Source organism: Anolis carolinensis, chromosome 2 (assembly GCF_035594765.1).
Source record: "Anolis carolinensis isolate JA03-04 chromosome 2, rAnoCar3.1.pri, whole genome shotgun sequence".
Classification (NCBI taxonomy): domain Eukaryota; kingdom Metazoa; phylum Chordata; class Lepidosauria; order Squamata; family Dactyloidae; genus Anolis; species Anolis carolinensis.
In genome coordinates, this window is record NC_085842.1 from 32,072,881 (window position 1) to 32,094,401 (window position 21,521).

The 21,521-nt window shown below is 39.7% G+C and overlaps 1 protein-coding gene and 1 long non-coding RNA gene across 4 annotated transcripts in view; one reads left to right on the forward strand and one right to left on the reverse strand.

Moving 5' to 3' along the window:
- Positions 1 to 21,469, reverse strand: part of LOC134297080 (uncharacterized) — a 39,424-nt gene extending 17,955 nt beyond the window's left edge. The window contains exons 1-2 of one of the 3 annotated variants that reach the window (XR_010003806.1): positions 21,407 to 21,469; positions 12,952 to 13,045 (exon numbers count right to left, since the gene is read on the reverse strand). This is a non-coding gene — a long non-coding RNA (uncharacterized LOC134297080). Of the gene's footprint in view, positions 1 to 5,451; positions 5,687 to 12,951; positions 13,046 to 21,359 lie in introns of those variants that run through there. The other 2 variants (XR_010003807.1, XR_010003808.1) reach the window with 2 other exon arrangements.
- tektl1 (tektin like 1) lies at positions 5,730 to 18,046 on the forward strand. Its single transcript, XM_062973718.1, has 7 exons — positions 5,730 to 6,284; positions 9,332 to 9,436; positions 11,621 to 11,819; positions 12,915 to 13,081; positions 16,375 to 16,470; positions 16,618 to 16,731; positions 17,797 to 18,046. Exons 1-7 carry the CDS (start codon positions 5,730 to 5,732, stop codon positions 17,995 to 17,997), a joined length of 1,437 nt encoding a protein of 478 aa, XP_062829788.1. The 3' UTR covers positions 17,998 to 18,046.
- Positions 21,470 to 21,521: the final 52 nt, after the last annotated feature.

Here is a 21,521-nt window from a genome sequence, read left to right on the forward strand (position 1 = left end):
ATAAACCAGCAACTACCCATATGTCTTCTTTCACTAAATCCCCTTTATGACAGTCTTCAAATCTACCTTTGTCTTCTTTTCCAGATATCCAAGTGCCAGTCGCCATTTGTTTATGAATTCCTCATTATTTCCTCTTCTGCTGCTATTTGTCAGCTTGACCATTTGGATATAATTACTAATTTATCTCTCCAATCTTTAATAGATAACTCTGCCCTCCCCTTCCATTTTTTAGCTATTATTCATCTCAGAGCAACAAAGAAATTTGACAAATTTCTTCATCACCTGAGCTAATACATCTTCGAAATAGTCCTAATAGGCACATTTCTGGGTTTTTCTTGACCTTTTTGTTGATCATATTGTTTCTTTCTTTCACCACTTTTTTCCAGAATTCTTGTACTATATTATATGTATATATATGAAATATATGTGCTTCTTAAGGGGTCTCTTAAGCAGCTGAGGGGGAAAAGAAAGGGGCCTGAGGCTGTTAGAAATTGTGGGAGTTGGAGTCCAAAACACCTGGAGAGCCCAAGTTTGCCCATACCTGGTCTAAGACATGGAGCATGGATTCAAATGGCAAGAAAAGCAAGTTACACGAAGTATTATGTTGTTGTTATTTTTGAAACATCAAATGTGTTATCGTATGACAGGTTTATTACAATACACAACATAAAGGTACAGCTTATCTCTATCGTGGATAAATGTCCGAAATCATATAGATTTCAAATGGGAGACATCAATCTCCTCTAAATAAACACAATAGTCCAATATGTTGACAGAATATGTCTAATGATTTTAAAAGTCACTTATAAGTATTTTGAAGGACTATTTGTGGCATCCGAGGTTGTGGTTGTGTCAGAGAAGAATTCTACCCGGTGACCAAGGTTTGTGGTAGGCACACCTTCTTCAGGTGATTGATTCTTCTTAGTATTTCAGTAGGAGATAAGTCTCTGGCACTACATTTACATATATAAAAAGAACAGCATACATAAAATTAATATGCCATAGCATCCCTATTATTGCACTATATTAACATTAAATCAATACATAACTAATACAAGATAATCAAAGTAATGTTCATATGACTTACATTTCATTAGGCAATCACTGGCTCTGCTGCAGGATATTCTATTGCGAGCAATTGCTCATAATCCTGGTAGACCTTAAATACATGTTGTAAGTAACAAGTGAAATCAAGTTTGTCGTTAAAGCCCTGAGGAAACAGAGTCTGGAATTTAAAAATCCAGAAAGATTCCCTTTGGAAAAGTCGTTTCTTCATAACTGAATGAGGTTTGGTGTGTAATTTTTTCAAAGCACAGAATTTGAAACTATGACTTAAATGTGTTTTCTCCCTAAAGTGTATGTATAAGGTGGAGTCAGTATTTCCATTCTTAATTTCTAGTTTTATATTCTAGTTTTTAGGGGCCTGGTTGTCAAACCAATGTATAGTAGGTTGCAGGGAACTGGATTGCATATATTACGTTCTATGAAGAGCATGTTGTGTGATCCTGTAGGGAGACTGTGATATTATGAGTTGGATGTGTGAAATACTTTGTGTTTAACATTTGGTTACAGCCGTCACATTGTCTGCATGCAAAGTTTCCCTTAATTGTTTCTTGGGTGTCTGTCTTCGATGTTATAAAATCCAAATGAATCATGATGCCCTGCAGTTGTACCTTTATGTTGTGTATATAAGTAATAAACCTGCCGTACGACAACACATTTGATGTTTCAAAAATAACAATAACATAATACTTGGTGTATCTTAATTATATGTATCAGTGTTCCATATACAGTAGAGTCTCACTTATCCAACACTCACTTTTCCAACATTTTGGATTATCCAACACATTTTTGTAGTCAATGTTTTCAATATATCGTGATATTTTAGTGCTAAATTCGTAAATACAGTAATTACTACATAGCATTAATGTGTAATGAACTACTTTTTCTGTCTAATTCGTTGTATAACATGATGTTTTGGTGCTTAATTTGTAAAATCATAACCTATTTTGATGTTTAATAGGCTTTTCCTTAATGCCTCATTATCCAACATATTCGCTTATCCAACATTCTGCCGGCCCGTTTATGTTGGATAAGTGAGACTCTACCGTATAAGAAAAGCAAGTTCACATTAGGAAGAAATTCCTAACAGCCTGTTGAACTGCCTAGGAATGTGGTGGAGTTTTCTCCTCTGCAAGATTTTAATCAGAGGCTGGATGGCCATCTGGCAGGAGTGCTTTGATTGTGTATTTCTGAATGCCAGAATGGGGTTGGACTGGATGGCCTTGGCGGGCGGCCTCCAACTCGTATGATTCAAATCACAGTAAGCAACATGATCATTACGAAACGTGAAAGGACCCCAGCATGTCCAACTGTGGAGCAAATTCTTTGTTTGGCTTCCTGGTTTCACTCCTGTCTTCATAGAAACAGCAGGACTTGAAGCCAGTGAGGAAGTGTGCCTTTGTCTTTGGAGAAAAGAAGAGCAGGATGCAAAATGCAACAACATGGATACGTGTATTAAAGAGCTTTTGTTGTTGCTTCCACTTGAAGCAAAGAGCCCCTATTTTAATTTGCTGGGAGCGAAAAGTCATTCTCGAGTCTCATATGTCAGGCTCCTTTGGTCTGTACTCGGGCCCATCCCGACAAAGCAGCATTGTGAGGCAAGCACCTGTTGCCGTGGCAACAGAAACAGCAGCAGCAGCTGGGCCTACCGAAGAGCGGTCCGCTTTTGGGGAAGGAGGCCGCAATCTGAATGTGGGGCAAGAGACACATCCCTCAAACACCCTCCCTGAAGGCCGGACCCCCTAACCTTGAGCTAGAGATCTCAGCCTTATTGGATCCAGGTACTAAACACAACCCCTGTGGGCCTGTCTTGACATATTCCTTGGACTCTTGTTTTCTTTTCCATGATTCCGTTGACTGCTTCCAGGTTCAGAGGAAAGGATGCAGCATCACATCTTTCCCAAACTGAATGGTGGGGCATACTTATGCGGCTGATTCTTTACTTCTCCTTCAAACTGTCATCATTTGAATCCTTTACTTATCCTTGATTTCCTTCTTTTAGGGCAGTGGTTCTCAACCTGTGGGTCCCCAGATGTTTTGACCTTCAACTCCCAGAAATCCTAATAGCTGGTAAACTGACTGGAATTTCTGGGAGTTGTGGGCCAAAACACCTGGGGACCCACAGGTTGAGAACCACTGTTTTAGGGCCCCATCTACATGGACCATTTGATGCCGTTTCAAACGGTAACGAAGGAAGTGGTTTCACCATGCAGATGATTACTTTGGCAACCCTGGGACCAGTTTGAGGTCCAGATGGTGATAACGCAAAGCACAGAGGAATGATGCACATTCATGGTTTTCATTTTTATGCTTTTGGCCAGTGTAGATGGGTCCCGGGCAAGCTATTTTATGTCTGCTCCTTTAGGAAGCATATATGCTGAGTATTTTTGTATTACACCCTTTCCTCTGTATCCATGGATTCTACATCCATGGACTCAAGCATCCGCAATATGAAAATATTTTTCAAAAGATTCCTAAAAGCAAACCTTGATTTTGCCACTATATTATAATATTCTTATTCATATTGGTTACCAAACCAATTCTCCCAGTTTAGCAGGGAGAGTTCCTATTTATTTTCTTTCACTCTACGTTTACAGCTGCTTTTAAAATATCCCAATTTCTCTTTCTCTTCCTTCCACCTACTCCCTTTGGCCTCAGTTTATTTCAATTTCTACAAACAGATTAAAAAGAGTAGCCTGCACTCGGTTAACTCAGCTGGGGGAAGGACAGGAGATGTCAGTCTCTTCTAGTTTGTGTGTTCTTCCTCACTTAAAAATGTTGCCCGCTTGACAACACCCAGATGCTGCTTGGCTACATGTGTCATTGAGGGTTCTTACTCTGATTGCCTTGTTCAAATCTCAGAGCTAGCAACTTCCAAGCAGGGCTCAGCTGGGGAGGTGCTTGGCAAGGCAGGCGGTGTTTCAATGACCCCAAGGAAAAAAAAACCACAATTATATTTTGTGTTGTTGAAGGCTTTCATGGCCAGAATCACTGGGCTGCTTTATTTGTGGAATGTCCAGGGTGGGAGAAAGAACTCTTGTCTGTTTGAGGCAAATGTGAATGTTGCAATTAACCATCTTGATTAGAACTGAATAACCTTGCAGCTTCAAAGCCTGGGTGCTTCCTGCCTGGGGGAATCCTTTGTTGGGAGGTGTTAGCTGACCCTGATTCCCAACAAAGGATTCCCACAGGCAGGAAGCAGGCAGGGTTTGAAACTGCAAGGCTATTCAATGCTAATCAAGGTGGCCAGTTGCAACATTCACACTTGCCTCAAACAGACAAGAGTTCTTTCTCACACCCTGGACATTTCAGCGATATATAAACGCCACTTGCCTAGTTTCCAACAGACCTCACAACCTCTGAGGATGCCTGCCATAGATGTGGGTGAAATGTCAGGAGAGAATGCTTCCGGAACATGGCCATACAGGTCGGAAAACTCACAGCAACCCAGAAATTTATTGAAAAGACAATTCAATTGCAAGGGTACCAATTTACCCCCTTGTCATTGGTCTCATTCATGTTTGTGCTTGGCAAGGGAGCAGGGAGTGGCTTTTGAGGAGGGAAAAAAAGCAATCCCAGTCTGAATTTGGGGAGGGGAAATAGATGGCCAAAACTCAGAATGCAAACATTTCTATTTCAACATGTGAAGTTTGAATTTCATTGTCTGCAAACTTTGTTTTCATATCCCCTGAATTTTGTGTAACAGATTATAGAACCAGAAGTTTGAAATTAGACTCTCTGTCCATATGCACCTGTTCAGATAAAAGCCAATCACCCAAATCTACAGTACCATTTGCAAACATTGATTTTAGTGTGGAATAAGTTAAACTCTTTCCCACTGAAGTCATTAACTTAGGAGTGTCAGTGTTTATCTCTGAGATGGGTACTGACATTTATCTTTTAATATACCAAGATCCAGTATCATATTTCTCCCTGTTGGCGTCAAAGACTTCCTTCTTGCCTGGAATCTATTTATATATCTATTTATTATATATAATATTACTGTATTGCTTCCCAACCCATGAGGGCTCCCGAGACAGTGGAAAAATAAAAACCATTTGAAACAATACGAAGATAAAACCACTGAAAAAAAGACATATTAAACATTCTTTTTAAAAAGCTTCTAAAATGGTCACTTATATACACTCCACCAAGACTCAACCCTTGGAAGACAATCATACTCAGCCATGAGTGATAGTCTGATGGTGATGATGCAAATATGGTAGGAGAAAGACATCGGGGATTTTAGAAGAAGCCAACAAAGTGGGAAAACAAGATTAATATAAACTATTTGAGTTTTTCCTCAATAGCATTTAGCTTGGTCTTTAAAGGATATTGCCTGAGGCTACTGGGAACTTTGAATCTTATTGTCTATGAATTATCACTGACCTTGAGCCGAAATTCCTAGCTCCTACTAAAATTTGAACCATAGGAGGCAAAACATCTTAACAAGGCAAAGGGTCAATTTCAGCAGATCTAAGCCGGATGTTTTCCCAGACGCTCATCTGAAATCTCTTTGTCTTTTATCACAGTTTCCTCCATGTCTTCACCACTTGCCTGCTTTGCTTCAGACAGCCCTGTAGAAGAATTCAGTCCCATTACCTCACAGCAGGGTTGTGGTGTCATATTTGCTCTTCTCCCCTGGTAGCAGCAGCCCAGTCAAAGTCATGGGACCCCCTGCCCACCTGGTGACAGGTAAGGTAGGTGCTGAGAAATGGCACAAGGAGACCCTTGCAAAAGTGCGACAGACCGGCAGCCTGACAAAGCGCTGTGGAAAGGAAGCCCTTGACCTTTGGTGTCCAGTCTCACATCCCGACCAGCCTGAGGAGACACCATACGAACGCAAGGTTAGGAAAGATGCCTGGAAGTTCAAGTTAGATGTCTTAGCAACTGGAGAGGTAAAGACGAAGCCCCCAGAAGGGCCAGGGGTGACTCTGTGGAAGAGCAAAGTCAAACCTCCCCCTTGGATCTCTAAAATAGCCTTGCCTTGCTGCCGAGACTTCAGTACCCTGAAGAACAATGAATATGTGGCCCAATATTTCAGGGAAACACGGCTGGTGGTGAGCCGTCTGCGCCAGGCCATCATTGAAATCAATGAGCAGTACAAAAGGCTGATGCACCTGAGAGAGGAGCTTGACTTAATGCTGGATAAAATTCGACAGGGTCTCATAACCAACAGACAAAGCCAAGCAATCCGGGAACACCGGCCGGAATCAGAGAAGGCGAGTCCTCTGTTACTCTTATTATACCCTTTGCCAACTAACCACTAGCTACATTCAAAACAGAAGTGTAGCAAACTTTTCTGAACAGACGGTATTGCAGGGCAGGCAACACACACACACTTGAAGTACTTTTGTTTGTGTGCATTTCTATGTAACTTTTTATTTAAAAAATTATCAATGTGGCATGCAATAAAAATGAAACTACAGTAGAGTTTCACTTATCCAACACTCGCTTATCCAACATTCTGGATTATCCAACGCATTTTTGTAGTCAATGTTTTCAATATATCGTGATATTTTGGTGCTAAATTCGTAAATAAAGTAATTACTACATAGCATTACTGAGTATTGAACTACTTTTTCTGTCAAATTTGTTATACAACATGATGTTTTGGTGCTTAATTTGTAAAATCATAACCTAATTTGATGCTTAATAAGCATTTCCTTAATCTCTCCTTATTATCCAACATATTCGCTTATCCAACATTCTGCCGGCCCGTTTATGTTGGATAAGTGAGACTCTACTGTACCATCTTAAAAGAAGAGAATGAATCAGGTCATCCAAGGTTGATTATGTCCCACAACTGGCCTGAACCTAATCTGAAATCAGTCTAGAGAATCTGATTTGTCCACGAGCATCTGAAATTGTACTAATAGCTTGGCTAATTAATGACATTTTAACTGGAAAGTAACTGGATCCAAGGAAGACTTTTTCACACAGCTGTTCAGAGAGGTTATATCACAATCATCAACTCAGGGTGTGCACTACATTAACTCAGCAAAAAGACTTTTGTAGAAGTATTGAGAGAATATTGTGCAGAAGTGTCCCTGGAATGGGAAGCAAGTTCCATCTCAGTGTCTCATTCTCAGGGTGCATTTACACTGTAGAATTAATGCAGTTTGGCACCACTTTAACTGTCACAATTCAATGCTAGGGAATCACAGGAGTTTTCGTTTTATAAGATCTTTAGCCTTCTCTGCTAAAAAGTGCTGATGCCTCACCAAACAACAAATTGTAGGATTTCATAGTATTGAGTAGTAGCAGTTAAACAGTGTTGAACCATATTAATTATAATATACCTTCAAGCTTTTGTTTTATATTCCTCTGATTTGGACCATCTTGCCCATTTATGTCTGGGGATTATTAACGGTTGCTGAAAAAATGGAGACATTATGTTATTTGAGTTGAAGAAACTTTCAGAAACGTCTGGGAGCTTCTTTGCGAGAAGATTTGGGGGAATAAAGTTAATAAAGCCTATTTTCTATTAAACTGGAGACTGAAGCACTGAAAGTAAAACCATTGTGCTTGTCTGATGGTGCCCAAAGTCTTTGCTATGAGTGTTAATCCGAGGAGGGCAAAAGAATATTTGATTTGTTCATTGTTGCGGTTTTCTCCCTTGCTTGTTTTTACTGAAACCATCTAGAAAAATCATTGGCCCCTTAAGCCATCTGCCAAAAGACCAAAAAGGACAGAGAGCAGCTTTACTTTCCTCACCTCATCACTATCTATCTCATTGGCCTGACTAATAGTTGGGACACTTTTGTAGCTAACTTCATCCCTGTACATGGAGAAGGTGAGTTGCTGGCGATGCCAGACGGAGGGCAGACAATGCTATTCACAGCCAGGTTTTGTAGCAAACTTGCAGAACAGGTTTTACAGATCTTGTTTCTAAGAACCAGCAGTAAAAATGTACTGAAATCAGTGGTGTTAAATCAAAGCTGGCCTTGTTGCCCAGAAAACACTGCATTTGTCTTTGCCCTTCTTTGTCTCTGCCTCTCCAAATCACAGTTGCTCCAGTGGCATCACTAGGTGGAGAGTGAAAATCACAATGGGTGGCACCATCAGAAGTGATGATACTAAAATGACTGTCTATAAATTTTGTGTGCAATATTTCAGAAGAAATTTAGTATTTTAAATAAAAATATTCCTGAAATTATATGTAACTACAACAAAATTTTTGTAACCCCAACATTAGCTTCTATGTACTATATCAATATACTGGAACTACATGGCTAACATTCTATGAAGATTTACTTTTCAAATTTAAAAATGTCCACGTGCTTCAGTCAGAGCTGTAATTATTACCAATGTGCAAAGTTGCTTCATATCATGTGGTTTTATCTGTTCATGCTGCAAGCAAGCCTTGTTATTTTAGTTCCTGTTGTGTTTTCTTTTTTACTGGATGAATTTGTCCAATGTTTTGTTATGTTAGCTGCAATATTGGGGTCTGGTCTGGAATGGGGGATTCACCGGATGCCATTGTGTTGCTCACCACTTTATTCTCCCAAAAACTTAACTCAGTGGAGATCGGATACTAGATCTTTGAAGCCCTGGTTCAACACTCCTAGCTAATACACCATATGGTGTCTATTTATAGAGGAAGAACCAATATTTTTTCTCCTTATTTGATAATCAGATTATAACATATTACAATAACACAGTGTGCTCAAATTGCACTGGCCACACACAAAATGGCCGCAATCCATCACAATTCCCTATCTGCTCACTTAGAGCCCTTCCACATAGCCATAAAACCCAGAATACCACATACCCAGAAAATCCCACAATATCTGCTCTGAACTGGGTTATCTGAGTCTACACTGCCATATATTCCAGTTCAAAGCAGATATTGTGGGATTTTATTCAGCTGTGTGGAAGGGACCCCAGTTAACAAGAATAGTTGTAGGAATTCACTGCAAGGCTTGCTTGTCATTTTTAGAATAGAAATTTTCTCAAGGGGAATGCTAGTATGCATATGATTTGTCAAGACCTATTCCTGTTGTCCAGGCCTTATAAGAAGCATCGATAATATAGAATCATAGAATCATAGAATAGTAGAGTTGGAAGAGACCTCATGGGCCATCCAGTCCAACCCCCTGCCAAGAAGCAGGAAATAACTGACTGTGCCCTGTATTAGGATTTTTGCACAAATTGTTAGATATCCAAACTCTCCTATTTCCAACAATCCCAACATGTAAAAACCAGTTTATAATAATTTTGCTTATGTAACTTCAAATCCACATTTGCTCCTCTTCCCATTGGATAGATACCAGACAAGGTGGATGGGTTGATGAAATGGGAGCGGGCGGAGTTCCTGAAATTGAAAGCCAAGCTGGAAAAAATGATGGCAACGTCAGGAGATCATCTTAAGGTAGGAAATAAGACATGGATAAGATCTACTCCCTAGCATTCATACAGGCAATGAGACAGATCCACCACAAAAAACAAGAGGAAACCAGTAAAAGGCAAAGTGCTCAAAAGAGGCCATCTTGACCTCAAGGGACAATGTTAGACTGGGTAGGACTTCTTATCTGAAGCATCATAGGATCTGAGTATCCAGCGGCTAAACCTGAGACACAGGGCTAGTGTTGGAAGTGAAGAAGCATCAACACTTGTATATAAAACAATTAAGGACAGAGAGAAGCCTGTGGTGCATGTCTTCTGTCTTGTTTTTCACCTCTGTTTATCAATGTAACTCAAGATGTTTCGCTTCCTACCTGCATGTAGAGGTCACTTCCCCCTCCTTCCCAGAAGTCTTTCATGCTTTATTACCCTTTGTTTGAGACGGGAGCACCATTACAGCTTAAGCTGCCTTATGCACAGACATGAGAATCGGCATTAGGGACTCTTCTACTAAAGTTAGGTAACTTTCTTTTGTCTATCTACACTTTTATCTCAGATATATTACCTGCAACAATAAAAGTTAAGTTTTTACCTTTTTTAACCTTACCAGAGTATCCTGCATATTTTCTCTCCTGTTTCCTACCATAACCTCAAATATAGCATTGGCTATGCTGCGCTCTGCTATAGATACCAAATATTCTTATAGATAGGCTCCTGATTATGTAACTCATATCTTATTATACCTCATGCATTATTAACAGTTGCTTAGAGATATAACTCAAATTAAAAACACAAACTATTTTTAAATGGGTGAAAATGATTTGATTAGGACTTATGTTTTCCCAGCATTGCCCTAAAGTAAAAAAACAAAACAAAAACATTTTCAAGTCTATTTTCATATTTTTGTAAGCACTGATTTTTAACACAGGGGAGTCATAATCAAATAAAATGAACATTTCCAAGGAAAAATGTTTTCTAAAATTCTGTTTTTACAGATTACTCCTATTAACTAATCCCTTCCATTGGCCACATTTTCTTTTCCCATTAAACAGAAATCCCCCCTAACCTCAAAACCACAATAATTGCAGTCATAATGCTACCATAGACAAATATTGGGGGAAGGGGACATCATAAGAATGTTAAACATATAGCTTTCAGATGCTAAGAATCTAATATCTCAGTCTCAAGGTTTCTTTGGGGGTGGGTTAAGAAGACAGAATGAATTTATCTAGAATTGGGAGTAGAAAGATGACAGAAAATGAAAGGATGGGTGGGAGAAGACATATAAAACCAGAAGAATTAAAAATTCTGAAAAGGAGGACAAAGAGGACAAGGGAGTAGAAAGTGCCAAGGCATAGTTTCGAAACATTTCTACTTTGAACTGGGTTATCTGAGTCAACACTGCCATATAATCCAGTTCAATGTGGATTTTATACAATTTTGTGGAAGGGGCCTAAGTGACCCTTTTTAGACATGCATCATTTCATGACATAGTTGATCAGTTTTACTAGCAAATTGGATGTTAAATTAACCCTTTATAAGAGATACAGACACATACATAAATTGTAATGACAATATGTATGGGGACACAACATATCTCATAGAAACCTTTCATTTATATTTTTAAAAATATGATTTATTGCTTATTTCACAAAGACGCAGAAGTTTCTCATTATGTTTGTGTGACATACTACACACTGCAGCTGACACACTAACGTGTTGTGACACACGGTTTGGAAAACTCTGGACTAGAGAAAGAGGAAGAAGAAGAGTGTGCAGTGGGTCCTTGATATCTGCTGGGATTTGTTTCTAGAATCTCATGTGGATACCATGAATACTCAAGTCCCATTATAGACAATGGTAAAGTACACGAGACATTTTATATAATCAGGGCTTATTTTTGGATTTCCCTCCAAATATTTTTGCGTTGATTGCATTCATGAATGCAGAACTTGTGGATACAGAGAACTGACTGTAGCTGAGAAATCTGGGAATGATAAAAAATCTGATAATCTCATGAGAGCATGGGAGGCCTAGAGCAGGAGGCTATTTGAGGAGCAGAGCAACTACATGGTAGTTGGAGAACTGGCCGATATATGGAGATAACCTCCATGTATCCAATCTCCTTCTGCCGTAGCCTCAGAATGTGGAAGATTAAAACATGTTCCTCCTTGAGTTGCCTCCTCCCTCACAACTGTCCTTCTTGCTTCAGGCATTGGGCAAATGCAGGGAAAACCTGAACACCTTGTGTGGCGAACGTGGCCAGGTGCTGGACCTTGTTCCTCAGCCTTTGCGGATGGTTCTTTTAGGGGCAGGGCGAGACTCCTGGCTTGGGCTGAGCCGACCTTCATCCCCCTGGGTGGAGCGTAATGAGACACCCATCCCTGATCCTGTCGGACCCTTCACACCAGGTAAGAAAATAGCTTGTTGCCCACATCTCTCTGAAAATAATATTAGAAATGGCAAATTCATAAGAATAGAAGGAATGCACCACTGCCATGACTAAGAACAGATTACTTTTTCCTAAAGCTGCTTACAACGTTTACCATAAAAATATAATACAAGGAGACATTAAAGGAAATGCTGAAGTCTATTTTGCAGTATAATCTAGATGACAGGCCTAAATATTCTTCTCGAGAATAGACAGAAGAAGCAAGTGATTGTAGGGTTTGCTGACCCACAGAAGTATCCCAAAATGTAGTTTTAGGCATTTTTTGTGGGGTTTTTTTTGGTAGATTTCATAAAATCATAGAATTGGAAGAGACCACATGGGCTACCTAGTCCAACCTCCTGCCATGCAGGAAAAGCACAAACTACCCCTGACAGATGTCATTAGTCTCTGTTTGTTTAAAAATATTTTTATTGATTTTTTTTTACTCAATAACATAAATTTTTGGGAAAACGGGAAGGATAAAGGGAAAATGAGAAGAATAAAACAAAACAAAAGAAGAAGAAGAGAAAAAAAAAATGGAAACAGGGAGGTTAGGGTATTTGATTGGAATCTCTTTTCTTGCTCCAAGTTCTAGTTTCCAGAGCAGCAGAAGACAAACCTGCTCCCTCTTCCTTATAACACTCTTTCACATAATTATACACAGCTATCATGTCTCCTCTCAACCTTCTCTTCTACAGGCTAAACATACCCAGCTCTTTAAGACGCTCCTCATACTGCCTGGTCTCCTCATAGGGCATCATGTTTGAATACCAGCAGAGGAAAGTATATGGCATAAAAGAAAAGAAGGATGGGTGGCACATCAAAGCATGACCTAAGGCTAAAGTTTCGCAGCTTTTTATTTAATATTATAGTTTAGCAAAAGCAGTTGAGTCAACTGAAGTCAGCTTTCTTAAAAGAGAAGTAGGTCATATAATGGCAGAATGTCAGAGTATAGTCCATTGGAAAAAATAAAATAAACTAATGCAGACACTGAAGTGTGATATATTTCAACCAACTAAAACAAATCTAAGAAGAGTTCCTATCTCCTCCCGCTTTCCCCCCCTCTGCCGTCTAGAGTGTGCTGCAGCTGTAGAAGAGTGCCGGCGCCTCACCTTCCTCACCAAGGATGTATTAGTTGAGGTGCAAAAGGCTATTGACGAGGCACAGGAAATTCGAAATACTACTCACTGCTTCATTGATCTCAGCCTGCAAGGCAAAAGAGAAGAGACACTCACTCACAAGGTAATGGGAAATGAAATACTTGATATCACGAACCTATTATGCTACAGTTGTTTTATCGTTAATAGAATTGAGCACCCTCTATATAGCACATCTCTTCATTAATGCTATTTGTAGTCCTGCATTCATATTTCCAAACACCCTCATAATCCCGCCTTCCCGCACTACTGTTACATAACTTTTTATATTTATAGCACAATTGCTCAATGCCAGCTTTTGAAAACAAAAAGGTATTTATAAAAGCAAAATGTAAAAGAGAAGTTATATAGCCAGCTTGGGAATAGTGAGGAGAATCCTGTCCCCTGACTTCACTTTACTGCTGGTATGAGTGGACCTATTTCACCAGGGTAGTGAAGGGGCAAAGATGTAAAAAGTACTATTTTAATCCAAAGTTGAAAAGCAGGAGCCCCCTTTCAGTGGATAGGGTGAGGAAGGACACGATGAGAGTTGGATCTTCAAACTACAAAAAGCTGTTTATTGTGTGGCCATAGCAATAACCACAAAATGCATACAGGAATGCAATCAAAGGTTTTGTCACCCCCCTGAAATGGGGTTGCAAGCCTTTTTATCACTTTCACAGAAAATTACAAGAATGTCCCCATTGGTGTACAAAAATAATTTATCTCATTGGTCTAAAAGTGATTACGTCACAAGCATTTTAACTTATATGCATTTCTATTGGCTTTTTATAATACTAACAGGCAGGAAGGCACAAACAATGGCACAACTATGTCTCTGACCCTGGACACTGTATCCGCGGGCCAGACTTATCTACTTCTTCTGTTGCAAGCATAGGTCCAAAACGACTGGGAAACTTAGGGAGTATTAGCTAACCAGTTCTGTCCTGATGTACTTTTATCCTTGAAAAGTAACTTCCTCTCTGTAGAAGTTTTCCCAAACTGTCAGCTTTTTCTTAAACATGGGCCTCACAAGGGCCTTTGCAAATTAGGTCAAATGGCAGTAAATCAGGACATATGGGACTTATAGTTGTTGGAAATATCCTTGAAAATTCCCTTTTAAAACTACGTCTCCCTCAGTAGCAGACATTGTTGGAAATAGGCAACCTTCTCAAGCCTCCTCTGTTTAACGATTTCTGTATATAATATGCTGTTTTATTTACTGAAGTGTATATATGTTCTTTGGTATGCAGTTTTTCCTAACTCTATGTTCTTGAGGTAGTGTGAGGGGCTACAGACCATGTAACCAGATCAAGGATTATTTAGTTAAAAGTTGACCTTTGAGGGATGACCGTTGAAGATGACAGTTGAAAGTAGACAGTTATAGAAGAGAGATCTACAGAACTGTATCGTGTTAAAGAAAGTTAAAGACACAAACCGAAATGTTTTAAAGTTTAAACTAACAAGAAATGTGCCTGTATATTTAAATGCATGAAGTTGTGAGTAAAACAAACAAATTATTGTTAAAGAAGCCTACTTGAACTTTGTCTTCTGAGAGCATAAAACAGAAACAAGATATTTATGGAAGAGTAGATGTGCTTTGAACACTAAACAACATTTCTCAAGATCTGCTAAATATATAGTGTATTGGCATATTCTCTGTTCCTAATAGTTCAGTCATCTGGAACTCAGTCTAACAGCTGAAAAGCAATTGCCAAGCATAAATACATGTGGCTACAATTTGTTTTCTTAAAAGATATAAAGATTATGGTTTTCCAATTTGTCATAATTCAATAGGTTATGATCCTAACAGGTCATAATCCTCCATTTGGTTATATAGCCAGTATTTATCCAATAGACATTAACAGCATGGGACTAGAAGCTATTGACAGATTTTACTAGTTACTTATTTAACCCATGAATAAATTAAAGATGGGGCAATCACAGGAGGGGAGACAAACTGGCAACAGGATTCACAGTGTCATGTGTTAGGGACTGTCATTAAAAGCTATGGTCCAGCTGTAATGCCAGTTTGCTTGTCTTGTGCAATAACTTCCAAAAATTCCGCATTCTGTCTTTTTTTCAAGCAGAACTTGGAAAAGTAACTTTTTGGACTTTTACTCCCAGTATTCCTCTGAAGGAATTACGGCAGTTGGAATCTAAAAAGGATTTTTTTTCCCAATTCCCGCTTCTGATGTTTGATAATCTATAATCAAAGTACCTCACAGATGCCTAATGAAGTACGTATTTGGTCTTCCATGCATTCTCTCTTGATGTGGAAATCAGGATTCCACACATACATTTTTTGTGCACACACTTACTTCCTACTATATTGGGAGAAGAAGTTGGTTTGGTCATTGCCATTGTTTGCAGAACAGACATTCACTGGTTCTCACACTCTTGTGGGACTTGTATGTTATCCACTTGTGCTGTCACCATAGCTTTTGAATTACATAGGTATGCAGCATTGGTGGGGATAACTTAGGAATGTGGTGTGGAGAAGAGGTCTTTGGCCCTCACTCTGATTGGATTCTTCATCGGCAGATTTTTATGTGAGGAAAGTATCTATTGACACTGCCAGACACCTTTATTTTGGTTTTACTAATATGTTGCCTCTGATCAGGGCCCTAATCACGTGAGAATTGTAGTACTTTTTCAGATTTACAAAAGGTACTTTTTGTTCCATTTTCTCTCTCCCTTACTTTGTCTTCCTGTATCTTCTAGATCAGGGATGTCAAACTAATTTTTACTGAGGGCCACAGCAGCCTAATGGTTGCCTTCAAAGGGCTGTGAAATCCATAGATGGAGAATCTGTGGATACAGAGGGCCAGCTATAAGTTTTTACATAGTGGTCAGCACTCCCCAGATGTTATTGAACAACAACTCCCACCACTTCTGATTATCCGCCCCGCGGACTGGGAATAATGGGAACTGCAACTCAACAGCACTTGTGGCTCTAAGATTGGGTAAAGGTTAAAGGACATTTTAAAGTTGGACATCATATCCAAAAGCTTTGTATCTAAATTCAAAGCCAACTATCCTGACTAAACAGAGCAAACTGCAGCCTTCCAGACATTACTGTATCATAACTTCCATCAGGTCTAGTCAGGTTATCTAATCATGAGAAATGTAAGAGTTGTCATCAAATATCTGAAGGGCCACGTGACATGGTGGGTCAGATATTGAGGGTTAGAGCTAACTCTTAAGTGTGGAACCAACACTTTATTCTTATATAGCTTCTTGGGCTGTTAGGTTGTCAAGAGGCCAAAATCACCTGCAAAAATCCAGTGCACCCTTCATTGTTCCTACAGTTTCAGTACAAAGGACACATATACACACACACGTGTATGCCTATGTTTGTGTGACACTAATACATCTGATTTCCTCTGTTTGTGGCAGGAGCGGCTGGACATGACTCTGGCAGGCACACGTAGCACCCTGCACCGCTGCAAACGTTTTCAGCATGAGATGTGTATCACCCGGGGAATGGCTTTGGTGAGCTTTGAGGATTGAAGGGGAAAAGGAGCTTCAATTCCCCACATTCTGCCTTCTCCTGCCTTGGCTGCTTGGGAATTAATTGAAACCCTTTCCTTTTTTTCTCTTCACCCTAAGAATCTAAACCATTTTTTTAAATCTTCATAGGGCCCTGTGAGTAGCAAGTATCTTGAAACACGGGAGAAGTTGACACGGCCAATGGTGAAGGTGTTCCAAAGGCATGTGGGGACGCAGCTCCCTGAAGCTGCAATCCTCAACCAGGTAACAGACTTATAGGCACCATGACTTCTGAGTAGGTTTGATTGCCCTGTCCACAAAGCATGGCAAGATCTTTGCCAAACAGGGACTATCTTCCTAACTGGCACAAGAAAAGTTAAAAGAGATATGATTATTTATCCTGAACCACTGCTTGCTTCACTTTGCCCAAAAGCAATAATTCTCAGGGAATTAGTGGCAGGTTTTACCAATTAACTAAGAACCTATGAAAACCATATACTCTGTATGGATTTATATATACAAACCATAATCTCTATTATAAAGCTAGGTGAAGACCTGAGAGTTATCATATCAGCCAACTACGTTTCCTAGATTCTCCAAGATCCCAGGCAAAGCCCTCCTGCTAGTCCTGCTTCAGGTGATGGTACCAAGCAGGTATCTGAAACTGAGAATATACAAATGGAAAATAACAGCTTTTCTGGTATCTTTAGCAGGTAGTTTGGATTTATAAAAAAATATTTATAAAAGATCCATCTTTAAATAACATAATTTCTTAATATGGTGGCAGTGATACCTAGGGTTACAAACATAGGGGAAGTCAAACAGGACAAAAGTTATGGTATCTGTTGCCCCTTCCACACCACATTCTTATATCATGATGATGTCTATTTTAACTGTAATGCAACATCCTTTGCAATCCTGGGATTTGTAATTTGGCGATGCTCTGAAACTGAGAATTCTCACAGGTCTTCCTGAGTACTTTCTCAGTGGCTGCTTTTGGACTTTGGAACTTCCCAGACTTGGGCTATGTAGTATATAGTTAATGTGAACTATGTGAAGGGCAGGCCACAGTTACCAAAGTACAAAAATCGCAGTTTAAGAATCCAATCCTGAGTGTGCCTATTAAGAAGTAAAGGCAAGTGTGATAAGCAAGATCTGTTCTATAACTAAGCTGAAACTGCTATAAAAATCTGCTAAACAAAGGACAACCCATTTGTTAACCTGATATAAGTCTGCCTCTTTGTCACATGAAGCTGATTGGAAAGGATGTTTTATTTGGCACGCAATTATTTGCTAAATTCCCCTCCCTCTGGTTATTTTCCTCCTCAGTCCACTGCACAGTTAGATCGCTCCATAGCAGATACAGATGAGAATATTGCACACCTAAAAGCCACCCGACGTTACTTGCGAGAGTGCATTCATGATAAGCAGACGGGCTATGAAGTTGATGGCAGTATTAAGCGGCTACGGGAGCGCCGCATGCACCCTCATACCACCATGAAAGAGACTCTTGAGCTGGTCTACACCTAACATGGCAAATGAACAGAGAGCATTAAAAATAAAAAAATTGGACACCCCAGTGTGGCTTGCAATAATTTCTTCCTTTAACAGACTATGCAATATAGTGTCCCTAACCCCAGAGCATAGTAACTTTCCTAGAGATTAAAGTGTATCAGCTTTAGGATAATACCAGAACATGCAAGTGTTCTGTCTTAATGATATAATCCCAAGAGGCCGAAGGGGAAGGTATTTCATGTTAGAGGTGTTACTGTTGCTTCCTATTTAATTTGAAAACTGTCACCTATAACATACACTTCTCAATGTCAAAGTTTCTTGTCTACATGGAAATTAGAATTGTCTTCTTCAGGGGACAATTCCTCCTTTCCATGGTCTCATCTACCCCAACTATTTAACAAAGTTTCACCTCTGTATTGAAAAAAAAAAGGGTTTGCGGTGCAGATGATTACATAAAGAAGCCAGGAACCAATTTGAGGCCTGGCTGGTGATTACACAAACCAAAGGTGCACAATAAGGGCTTTCTTTCATGTCATTTTGTGGGAATTTGTTGTCTAGCCACTGCTGTTTGAAGCTAACTTTGAACTGCATTATATGGGCAGTGCAGATGGGGCCCATATTTGGGAAATGATAAACTTTCTAAGTACTAGTTTGCAGAAACTGAGAAATGAAAATCCAACTGTAGCACAGAGAAAAAAGAAACTGGGTTGTTGTATGTTTTCCGGGCTGTATGGCCATGTTCTAGAATATTCTCTCCTGACGTTTCGCCCACATCTATGGCAAGCATATATCTGTAGGAAGTCCAGGGTGAGGGAAGAACTCTTGCCAGCGTAAATGTTCTGAGGATGCCTGCCATAGATGTGGGCAAAACGTCAGGAGAGAATACTTCTAGAACATGACCATACAGCACGGAAAACATACAACAACCCTGTGATCCCGGCCATGAAAGCCTTCGACAACACAAAAAAGAAACTATTTTTATTGATATGTTTAGCTTCTCTTTTCAGGAATTGAGACACACAAGGGCTCAAGAATAGCTAGAAACTTGATCCCTTCAAGCTGGAGTGGAGATGGCTAAGACTTAAATACATCTTCTATAAGAGAACCTTCTCACAGTCTCCAGCAATAATCATCATTTAAGGTGTAAACAGTTTGAGAGTATGCTCTGTAATATTAGGAATATGGTTCACGTTTACTCAGATTTGACATCAAATGGGGGCCTGCCACCCCAATCTAATATCTGTTCTCAAGTCAAGTTTATTTATACCCCGTCCCATCTCCCCCATGGGGACTCAGAGCGGTTTAACAACATAAATGGCAGCTTTGAGCCTCTATAGCAACTTGGGATCCCCAGATGTTTTTGGCCTACAACTCCCAGAAATCCCAGCCAGTTTACCAGCTGTTAGGATTTCTAGGAGTTGAAGGTCAAAACATCTGGGGACCCACAATTTGAAAACAACTGCTCTAGAGCCTTATTAAAAAACAACAACCAAAGCACCAAGCTGAGAACTGTCATTTTAATTAGTACTACAGAACAGAGAGAAGTGACCAAAGAAGACTCTCCAAATACTGTTACCCTGCAACTTCCAACATTCATTACCATTGGTTAGGCTGATTAGGGATACCAAGACTTGCATTCTGCAATGTCTTTAAAAAGCCACACCCAGCTAAGGTGATATAGCAGAAGATTGACCTCTTATTCCTGTTCACCCAAAAGTGTCTAATACATCTGCCAGGGCTCTAGAATTACTCTTATTATTATAGAAAGCTCACTGGACAGCATTTTATAAAGGGTTCACTCAAACCTGGAGGGAGGTCTGTGCCTGTTCCGCTTTGGCTGTTCAATTAGGCTCCATGAAGATTTGGTAATCTGTCACATTAAAAGTGCATATAGTATATGGACAACATTTTAAAATATAACACAAACCTGTCAAAACATTTAATTTAGGCCAATGAAAAAGAGAAGAGAAACTGTAGTAGCAGCTGTGCTGAATGTGAATAATGCAACCTTGATTTGGCTATTTTATATAAGGAACAGTTATTATGCCATTGTATATACAGGCGGAGTATTCTTTATCCAAAATGCTTGGGATTAGAATTGTTTCAGGTTTTACATTTCCCCCAGATTTTGGAATGCCTCTATTTGTGTAAACATGTATAATGAGGTATCAAGTCTAAACATGCATTCCACTTACGTCTCATATACACAACACAATTTATTTATTGATTAGCCAGTTGGCCTTATCAAAGACAGACAATACAAAAACAACATACAACATACATCTGGTTCACTTAAAATAAAATACAGATATACAGGTGTCTGCCTGCTTGGTGCCAATGTAGTTTAGCTAAAGATCTATGCATCAACTATTCTCATCTCCCCTGCACTGCACCCCAATCTGATCTATGTACTCTGATCTCCTTTTAGCAGCTTTAAACAAATACAGGGCCACTTTTGTTGTCAGAGTGGGGTTATAACCGGCTAGCAAAAATGAAGTTTTGGCCTCAATAGCCCAGCTTGTTTTATTACCAATAAAAGGCCATAAGTATTGTTTCCTTTCTTTTTTATATAGGTTACAGTTGTACAAAATGTGGTTCAAATTTTCAACTTCAGGGCTGCCACAAATACATAATCTTTCTTCATACAGGATATGATGGAATCTGCCGTGTCTCTCCATGGACTCCATTTGTTCGAATCTTGCCCTAGTGAAAGTGATTCTTAGGTGTCTTGGCATATCTGCTTTTAGGTACAGTGCCCTCTGGAAATTACGTTTAAAGCGTCCTAACCACTGCAGAGATCCTGTATTTGACAGGGTGGCTATGTCTTTTTGGGCTTCAATATCTAGGATTCTTTGGATTACTGTCCTTTTTTCCCTATTCTGGTCTGATGAAGTAAATTGTAATCAACAGGAGCAAAGAAACCTTGATAGTTGTTCTGCCCAGGAGTCTTGGTTAAAGCCATTAGATTGTTCTAAGAAGCACAATTTTGGCAGTCTGTTGTTTTCAAGATTTTTTTATTTTAGCCCAATAGTTAAAGGCCCTGCTCATATACACTTTAGATCAGTCCTGGGCAAACCTGGGTCCTCCCTCCAGGTGTTTTAGACTTCAACTCCCACAATTCCTAACAACCTCAGGCTCTTTCCTTTCTCCCCTCAGCCGTTGAGGGAGGAAAGGAAGGGGCCTGAGGCTGTTAGGAATTGTGGGAGTTGAAGTCCAAAACACCTGGAGGACCCAAGTTTGCCTAGGCCTGTTTTAGATACAACGCCTCAATGTAATTTTGTAAAACGCTTTGAATAATCGTGGCATGAAACTAAATGGGTGCACAGTACAATGAAAACCAAGGTGTCAATAGGCTCCCATAGTGAACGAAGATCGACCTTTAAAAACAACTGTCCTTATGCCAAAGAAGCGCCGCTGCACTCACATTCTGCTTCCAAGCGCCATTTTGAAAAGGAGGGCGCGAGAGTCGTGCGCATGCGCAGCGAACTACAATAGAAGCCTCGCGAGGAGCGCGTTCGAGAGTAGAACAGGTATGAACT

Bases quoted from the DNA above. Each gene is read 5' to 3' on its own strand.
- tektl1 (XM_062973718.1), top strand. From the start codon at position 5,730: ATGGGACCCCCTGCCCACCTGGTGACAGGTAAGGTAGGTGCTGAGAAA. The intron at 9,437-11,620 runs GTAGGAAATAAG...TTCTTGCTTCAG, and splicing joins CGTCAGGAGATCATCTTAAG to GCATTGGGCAAATGCAGGGA. The intron at 16,732-17,796 runs GTAACAGACTTA...TTTCCTCCTCAG, and splicing joins AAGCTGCAATCCTCAACCAG to TCCACTGCACAGTTAGATCG.